We start from the raw sequence: 9,816 nt of genomic DNA, 5'->3' as shown, positions 1-9,816 counted from the left end.
TAGTCTCAGTGGTGTGTTTATTTGTTCATATGGGTCCATATTTTAAAAGTGAATATAAATTCATGAAACAACTGGCATATTTTTTATTTTAAAAGAATGACTTAATACTGCAAGCTTAATGTGAATACAATGCTGAAACCTTTTTTTCATGACTTTGTTCAAAAAGTTTTTTTCATTTATTCTTGTAACACATTCTACATGCAATGCATACTTGCACACTAATTAATATATATATATAATGAATGACAACAACAGCCAGACTAACAAAATTCATTTGTAAGGAATATGTATGAAGATAATTATGTTCACTATACTTACTCCCAAACATAATCAAAATTATTATTTCCATCTAAAATTGGAGCATTTCGACCTCCAACCAATTTCCAACAATCTTCACCAACCCTCTATGTAATTAAAAAAAAAATTCTCTCAGATGGGGTCGCAAGAAATCCCATCTTTTGATTTATCAGAATATCAAACTATTAATTTGAAAGTGATGGATCTGAACATGAACTTTGCTTATTTTATGCAACTTCAGGCAACACTTTTTCTCATGAGTCCGTAGATTAGATAATTGGGTGAAACTCTTCCCACATGAAGAGCACTGGTGCGGCTTCTCTCCAGTATGAACTCTCTTGTGCCTTTTCAAGGATGTTGAGTAAGAGAAACTCTTTCCACAGTGTGAGCACTTGTACGGTTTCTCTCCCGTATGAATTATCTGGTGTGTTTTTAAGTTGCCTGATGTAGTAAAGCTCTTCCCACAGTCGAAGCACATATAAGGGCTCACACCAGTATGAATACGCTCATGCTGTTTTAAAGAGTGCAGATGTGTAAATCTCTTTCCACATGAAGAACAAAAGTGAGGCTTCACACCAGCATGAACTTTAAGGTGTTCTCTTAAGTTTGATGCTACAACAAATGTTTTAGCACACTGATCACAGCTGAATGATCTCACTCCAGAGTGACGACGCAGATGAGTGGTGAGAGAGCTTTTGGATGTGAAACTCTTTCCACACTGAGTGCATATGAATGGTTTTTCTCCATTGTGAATTCTCATATGATCTTTTAGATGTCCTTTATGTATGAAACTCTTTCCACACTGAGTGCATATGAATGGTTTTTCTCCATTGTGAATTCTCATATGATCTTTTAGGTGTCCTTTATGTCTGTAACTCTTTCCACACTCAGAGCAGGTGAAAGATCCTTTGACTCCAGATTGTCCAGCTTGTTGTTGTGTGAAATCCTCTTCGGTCTTTAAAACGGCTGTATTTCCATCTTCATTTTTGAAATGATGAGGTTTTTGAAACAGATGTTTTTTGTCTTCATTTTTATATGTCAGTTTTACATCTTCATTTGTGAAATGATGGTGTTTGTCTTCATTCACTTCCATCAGGTCTAAAATCAACATATTAAATTCCCAAAATTAAAATAAAAAAGGACAAATGAGAAACAAAGAAATAATGTTCATTCTAAATTTAGCATAATTCTAGTTTACAACCGAGTCTACTAGTATCTAGTTTTAGATGTATTGTTATATTCTCCTGAGAACCAGAACTTGTTTGTGTTTTATGTCATTACATTATTTGGAGCATAAGAAAAAAAATATATATATTTTATGCTATGCTAGGACTTAGTTATTAAGAAAAAAAAAAATGGCACGATAAGACATGTTTTTGTTTTCTCATTTACCAATACATTTTTAGATTTCAAGTTATTTTAACCAAACTTTGTATAAAGATGATTCTCAACTATGTTGTGAAAGATATAGGCTAATACAATTATTTAATTTATTATTTTACTTCATGGATTGTGTATAAAATTGCCATAAATGGGTAGTCCCATTCTAAACAACAAAACAAATGAAAAAAAGTCCTGGGCCCGTATTCATAAAGATTCTAAGAATCCTCTCAGAAAACTCTTAATTTAGCTTAAAAACGATTCGGGACCGATCTGAGAGCAACTCTGAGTAAGGAAAAGACAAAAACTTACATCTTAGTGAGGAGGCGGGGCTGACCCCGTTGCTATGTATGACACAATCTTTTGAAGACTGTGATTGGTTGGTTGACCAAGAAGGAAAAAAATTATGATTTTTAATATAGGGTCTATTCTAAGCCTTCACTTTGAAATTACATGCGTAATTTTTCTTATTTGACCGTTCTCTCTCACACACACACACACACACACATTCTATATGTTTATATAAATCTTTTTTTGTTTGTTTTTTGTTTTTTGTTTTTACCATGCTGTTAATTTCCTATAAGGTATTTGATTGACTTAGAATGATAAAAATTGTTCCACTCTTTCCAATTACACTGATTGCTGGTATGTCTATTTAAGTGGTGGTTTGAATGTTGGTTTTAATGTATCAAACATGGAATTTTCCCAGTTGCCAAATATCGTAATGTAGTGATTACTTTCATTTCTGGCGCTATGGCATTTCTGCGCTGTGTCTGAGATATTAGCGTGTCTCTAATAAGATAAGTCACAAACATGATCCCTGCATGATCTAATCTATAGCGTCTTATTAACTCACTGTCATCCATTGTCTGCAACACATTTCTTCTCCCTCTTCGTCTTTCTGCCATTTTCTCCTCTGCTAAAGAAACTCTTAAGCCTCTTAAAAGTCCTCGTCCGTGCTCCTAACAATTTTGACCTTAAGACCTCTTTTAATGGTTAAGATGCTTTCTGAATTACTTTTTTCTTTCCTAGGATTTTTTCTTTAATTTTAAGAGTAAACGCCCACATTTCTAAGAATTTTCTTAGAATTTTGTCTCTAGGAGCTACTCTTTGCATTAAGATTCTTTATGAATACGGGCCCTGGTGTCTTCTACAGAGGACATGTATAAAATCGATGCCCTGTTTCGTAACAGAAAGTCATATTCTGATTTGAAACCCCATAATGTTTTCCTGAGATGTTTATTTATGACAAACAATTTGAAAATTACTTAAATTGAAATGACAGTTACAAAATATTATCAGATTTCCATAAGAGTGCAAAATATTTGATCCCAGGAAAGGGAGTTGTCATGGCGAAACCTCCAAACATTTCGTAGCCTATATCTCTGAAAAGTCTGCATGTGCTCTTTACATTACATCCAGACTTTTAAAATGGCGACATGTATGGTCTCAGAGAAATTTGCTAAAATATAATGTCCTCTACAGAGAAAAAAGGCTATGCCTGGGTCTCAGGAGGATATGTCAGTTTTCATCTTAGGGTGTACTCACACTAGGCAACCTGAACAGTGCCTGTGTGCGTTTGACCCCCGAAGTCTGGTTCTTTTGACTAGCGTGATCGTTCCGTACCGTGCCCCAAACATTTTCTATTACAACTCGAACAGTACAATCGTGGGACAGGGACAATCTGTATTGTGCCCAGTGTGAGTACACTCTTAATATCCCCCATCAGTCATTAAAGAAAATGAAAGAAAACACCAACCTATTTGTTCCTCTGTATCTTCATCTTTTATTCTGCAGGGTTCTTCCTCAAACTCCATCTTTTCAATAGTATGTCATTAGTTTACCCTGGAGTAATTCCTCCTGCTTGCTTCTTCTTCTCCTGTGGGAAGATGGGAATATTTCCCAGCATTTAAACTCTCATGAAGAACTCTCATTGTTTAGAAACAATTCAACTCCTCAATTCATTTTTATGTTGCTCTTACATTAGATATGATTTACATGCATTAAAAACTGTTTACCACGTTTCATTTGTTCATTAAATAAAATGAAAACACAACTCATAATCTTCACAAATTTAATGTGAAAAAACAGTAAATAACGAGTTTACGTTTCACGAGTGTAATGTACAACATCAGTCGGTTAATTTCGATTCATTTCTGAGTGATTCACTAAATGAACTGGCTCGTTTAGTCGATTAGATTTAGATTTCTCCTAATAAATGATAAAAAAAAAATGTAGCCTACTCACAGTCTGAAAAACACAGCAGATTATAGAGCAGGATGAAGGGCTGTGTTCCACTTCACATGTTTATCTTCCCTTTCCTCGATCACTTCTCTTCTTCTCCTACACTCGCATGTGTGTCATTGCTTGCACGAGCGCCCTCTACTGGCGGAAACCAATCCCATATACCAGTGTTACTCATTTCGCGGCTCGCGAGCCTCATGCGGCTCGCCAAGCTTTAATTTGTGGCTCGCATGGCGGTAAATAATACGGTGATATGATAATGCATTCACTACAGATGTTTCATAAAAACATTAATAACAAGTAGGGCTTTAACATAACCCTTTAAAAACTCAAAGTGTCAGCTCTATTACAAATAATTTCGATCTGATTGAAAGGGGTGGTTTATCGAGAGAACATGAAAAAACTTGATCGACTGGAAACCGAAACTAAAAGGACGACGTATGACGACGCGCTGAACGAGCTGTTCTCCTGATGAATAAAGTGTTTGAAGTGAAGCAGGACAACGGCTCACCAGTCCTTGTTTCAGATTATCATACAGATAGGGTGACCAGACGTCCCGAAAAATTCGGGACAGTCCCGAAATCTAAACTGTTGTCCCGAATCCCGAATCTGGCCCTAATTGTCCCGAAAATTATACTAAAGCAAAATCTTGAGTAGTTATTGTCTGATAAACATTAAAAACTGTCTGCGGAGGTTGAGGCCGGCGACACACTGGCTGCGTGGCGTGTCCGTTTTTATTTCGGCTCCCCTGTTAACAGGTTAACTCGTCCGTTAAGCTTGCACACTGCCTGCGTGACACGCGCGTCTCAGGCGCGCCTCGAGCCGCGCGGAAAACGCGAGCATGCTAGAAATAGAACCGACGCCTATTTTTCACGCGACACCGACACGCAAGGCAAAATAGAATAGGAAAAGATGTTTGTATGTCATTTTGACATGAAAACATATTAATAAATGACATTTTGATGTTTGAAAGTTTTTACATAAATGCAGATATAAATGTAATAATAAAAAAAATGATCGATTTTCATTATCTACCTATTTTAAAATAAACTAATATGTAGATTGTGTAAAAAATGTAAATGTTGAGTTTTTATTTTTTAGTTAAAAATTAGTTACAAATAAAACAATATAATCTGTAATACCATACATTAGCCACTAGATGTCTGTATAGCCCTTTACATAAATACATTTCAGGCATGTGTGTATATTTTGCAAATATTGTACACTGGACCAAATTCTTTAAAAAAAAAAAAATTATATATTTCTTCTTGCTTGACTTTATTTATATATGTGACCTTGAAGTAATCCCAAAGTAATCAGTTACATTACTTTCATATTATAGTACTTGGATTACGTTACTGAATACTTTTTTTATGAAGTAATTTGTAACTGTAACGGAATACATTTTTAAAGTAACCCTCCCAAGCCTGACTACAATACATTCAGATTCATCAATCGAAATGAATTCAGTCCGATTGAAACAAAAGTTGTGCATGTAAACATAAGTCTCTACGGAGTTGCCCTGCATGTGCTCCTGGATGGTTAGATAGGCCTACAAGATGGGCTAATGTAGAAAAAAAATACTTAAGGTGATTCTGGGATGAATATTTTCTGGAATTTTTTTTCCATTAAAGGAAATAATCTTGTCTCAGTTACAAATTTGACTGATACATCATAAATAATAAAAAAAAAAAATTCACCCTTTTGTATTTATTGCATTGCATATTGTTGTGACGTTTAATGAAGACAGAAGATGCAACTGCAAGAAAACCAGTTTTATTGAATGAACACGTAGAAAGTGGTAGAAAGCACACAGTCCAATGAGCCCTGGCAGCGCAGGGGGCAGATGGGCAACCCGACAATCCGCTGAGTGAAGAGATGAGACAGAATCCTCCGATGATGGCTGGCAGACAGAAACTCAACCCGAACCCGTGGTGTGATGAGAAGAGACAGGATCCTTTGACGACGGCAGGCAGACAGAAACTCAACACAAACTCCAACGGGAACCGGGAAACCAACGAAGACCACACAGCACAGGGAATAATCCAAACAACGATCTGACAAACACAGGATGAAAGACCAGGAGCTTAAATAGAGATCGCTGATCAGAATCAGCTGGCGCTGATGACAATCAGCGGCTTATCAGCGACCACGCCCACACACACACACACATATATACAAACACAGCGCGAGAAAGAGTCAGTGAATTCATGAACCGTGACAGTACCCCTCCCCCTAGGAGCGCCCCCTGGCGCTCCCAGGAGGACCTACCTGTTGATTGTAATCATCAATAAGGGAGTGATTCAGAATGTCTCTCGCAGGAACCCAACTTCTCTCCTCCGGACCGTAACCCTCCCAGTCCACCAGATACTGAAATCCGCGTCCCCTCCGTCTCGAGTCCAGAATACGATTTACCGAATACGTAGGTTCCCCATCTACGAGTCGCGGCGGTGGGGGAACCGGGACTGGCGGATTAAGATGAGAACGAAAAACGGGCTTTAATTTGGAGACATGAAAGGCGGGATCAATTCTCCTGTACGCTGGAGGAAGTTTGAGGCGGACTGTCACCGGACTAATGATCTTGGTGACAGTGAATGGGCCAATGAATTTGGGAGCTAGTTTATTAGACACGGAGCGGAGCGGATTGTTTCTTGTAGAAAGCCACACTTTTTGACCCACGACGTATACGGGAGGCTTTGACTGGTGGCGATCGGCCTTAGCCTTGATGCGTGCTCCCACCTGGAGCAGAGGCTCGCGGGCTCTGGTCCATGTGCGATAGCACCTCTGGACGAAGGCATGAGCGGAGGGGACCGCAACTTCGGATTCCAGGCTAGAAAAAACTGGTGGCTGGTACCCTAAGCTACACTGAAACGGAGATAGGCCCGTAGATGACACTGGCAACGAGTTATGGGCGTACTCCACCAATGAAAGTTGCTGACTCCAGGAGGAAGGATTCTTGGACACCAAACATCGTAACTCTCTCAAGATCTTGGTTGGCCCTCTCGGTTTGCCCGTTGCTTTGGGGATGGTAACCCGAAAATAGACTGACAGTCGCTCATAGTAATCTACAAAACTCCTGCCAAAATTTGGACACAAATTGGGAACCCCTGTCAGAAACCACGTCTGTCGGGAGGCCATGTAACCGGAAGACGTGATCTATGACAGCCACCGCTGTCTCCTTGGCAGAAGGTAATTTGGGCAAGGGAATAAAATGAGCCGCCTTCGAGAACCGGTCCACTACGGTCAAAACAACCGTTTTACCCTGGGAGGGTGGGAGGGCGGTTATAAAATCTAGCGCTATATGGGACCAGGGTCTCGAAGGGACAGACAGCGGTTGGAGTAACCCATCTGGGGGTCGATTGGAAGTCTTACCAGTGGCACAAACCGAGCAAGCCAAAACAAAACTCTGAATGTCGCGAGCCATTAATGGCCACCAATCGTTGCTTGACCAAAAAACTGGTGCGATTTACCCCTGGATGACATGCCACGCTGGAACAATGACCCCATCGAATAACGTCGGACCGAACCCCCTCTGGCACAAACAAACGACTCGGTGGGCAACCGGGCGGAGGCGTTACCCCTTCTAAGGCCGTCTTGACCTTCGATTCGACCTCCCATGTGAGTGTGGAGATAACTATCCTCTCGGGCAAAATGCACTCGGGAGTAACCGGGCGTTCGGATGGATCAAAAATACGAGATAAAGAATCGGGTTTGATGTTCTTGGACCCCGGGCGGTACGAGAGTGAAAAATCAAAACGACCGAAAAAAAGTGCCCATCGAGCCTGCCTGGAGTTGAGTCTTTTGGCAGATCTAATATATTCCAGGTTCTTATGATCGGTCCAAACGATAAAAGGTACCCCCGACCCTTCTAACCAATGACGCCACACTTCCAGCGCTAACTTGACTGCCAACAACTCTCTGTTACCAATGTCATAGTTACGTTCGGCAGGCGATAAACGATGGGACAAAAACGCGCAAGGGTGCATCTTGTCATCTGTGGAAGAACGCTGGGATAGAACTGCACCTACCCCCACCTCTGACGCGTCGACCTCCACCACGAACTGACGTGATGGATCAGGGGCAATCAGAATGGGAGCTGAACTGAAGCGGCTCTTGAGGTTAGCGAATACAGCCTCGGCTGTATCGGACCACCTGAACGTCGTTCTGGGGGAGGTCAAGGCAGTCAGAGGTGCGGCTAGTTGGCTGAAGTTGCGAATAAAACGCAGATAGAAATTGGCAAACCCCAGAAACCTCTGTAGGGCCTTACGGGAATCTGGACTTGGCCAATCCATCACAGCCTTAACCTTGTCAGGGTCCATGCGTACTCCCTCAGATGAGATGATGTAACCTAAGAAAGGAACAGACTGTGCATGAAAAGCGCATTTCTCCGCCTTGACAAAAAGCCCATTCTCTAGCAACCTCTGAAGCACTCGTCTGACGTACTGAACGTGTTCCTGGAGAGAAGAAGAAAAAATCTATATGTCATCCAGGTAAACATATATGAATTGGTCTACCATATCTCTCAGCACGTCATTGACGAGTGCCTGGAAAACCGCTGGGGAGTTGGACAGCCCGAAGGGCATGACCAAATATTCAAAATGGCCCCTGGGGGTATTAAATGCGGTTTTCCATTCATCCCCCTTCCTGATGCGAACCAAAGGATATGCATTGCGTAAGTCCAATTTTGTGAATACAGAGGCTCCCTGCAACCGCTCGAAGGCTGAAGACATCAACGGCAAAGGATAAGTATTCTTTACCGTGATGTTGTTCAACCCTCGGTAATCAATACACGGTCGCAGAGATCCGTCCTTCTTTCCAACAAAAAAGAACCCCGCCCCCGCCGGAGAAGAGGAAGGACGAATGAATTCGGAAGCTAGAGAATCAGAAATGTATTTCTCCATGGCCTCCCTCTCCGGAACTGAAAGAGAGTATAACTTGCCTTTAGGCGGAGACGTACCTGGCATAAGGTCTATAGCACAGTCATAGGGACGATGCGGAGGAAGAGAAGCAGCCCGAGACTTACTGAACACTTCCTTCAGGTCGAGGTACTCCGCGGGCACGTTAGACAAATTCACAGACTCTTCCTGCAAAACAGAACTGGACACCGAAGAACAGGCAGACATTAAACAAGACGCATAACACTTAGTGCTCCAAGCAGACACAGAATTGTGACCCCAGTCAACCCTGGGATTGTGCTGGGTGAGCCAGGGATGACCGAGGACCACCGGAGTATGAGGAGAGTCAAGGAGTAGAAATGAGAGTTCTTCTGTGTGGTTGCCTGAGGTTATGAGTGTCAGATAATCAGTAGTGAATGTAATGACTGGCAGTTCTTGTCCGCTGAGTGCGTTGACAGAAATCGGGTTTGTGAGTGGAATGATGGGGATTTGCAGCTTACGTGCCAAAGATAAGTCCATGAAATTCCCCTCAGCCCCAGAATCCAGGAGTGCATGACAGTTGTAGAAGCGGGTTGCCCATTGCGGTCTCACCGGGAGGAGAGTGGAGGAGGTCTTGCTGGTGGAGATCCCGCCCGACAGTAGCCTCCTGCTTACTGCCGAGCTCGATCTTTTACGGGGCAGGTGTTGATGAAATGGCCAGTTCCTCCACAGTAAAGGCATAACCCCCGGGATCTCCGTCTTTCTCTCTCCTCCCGGGAGAGCCGAGCTCTACCCACCTGCATGGGCTCGTGATCGAAGGTTGGGCTGACCGTATCACCGCCACTGGCTCGAGGGGTAGCGAAGGTCTCCGGGACCAGGGTCCTGCGGGAATGCTGCTCCACCCACTGCAGTCGGGCATCCACCCGCAGGGCCAACTCGATGAGTCCATTAAGGTCCTTCGGAAGATCCAAGGCGTAGATTTCCCCATGGATACGGTCAGCCAGCCCATGCAGGAACATAT

At 42.1% G+C, this 9,816-nt stretch overlaps 1 protein-coding gene across 1 annotated transcript; it reads right to left on the bottom strand.

The window, feature by feature from the left end:
• Positions 1–4,045, bottom strand: LOC309477910 (uncharacterized protein). Its single transcript, XM_082141416.1, has 3 exons — positions 3,925–4,045; positions 3,437–3,556; positions 1–1,395 (listed from the first exon to the last, which is right to left on the bottom strand). Exons 2-3 carry the CDS (start codon positions 3,492–3,494, stop codon positions 467–469), a joined length of 987 nt encoding a protein of 328 aa, XP_081997542.1. The 5' UTR covers positions 3,495–3,556; positions 3,925–4,045; the 3' UTR covers positions 1–466.
• Between the last annotated feature and the right edge of the window lie 5,771 nt (positions 4,046–9,816).

The sequence above is a fragment of the Leuciscus leuciscus genome (assembly GCF_965113295.1).
Source record: "Leuciscus leuciscus genome assembly, chromosome: 16".
In the NCBI taxonomy this organism is placed as follows: domain Eukaryota; kingdom Metazoa; phylum Chordata; class Actinopteri; order Cypriniformes; family Leuciscidae; genus Leuciscus; species Leuciscus leuciscus.
Note: the sequence above shows the minus strand (reverse complement) of the source record. Positions and strands in the feature narration are given on the sequence as shown.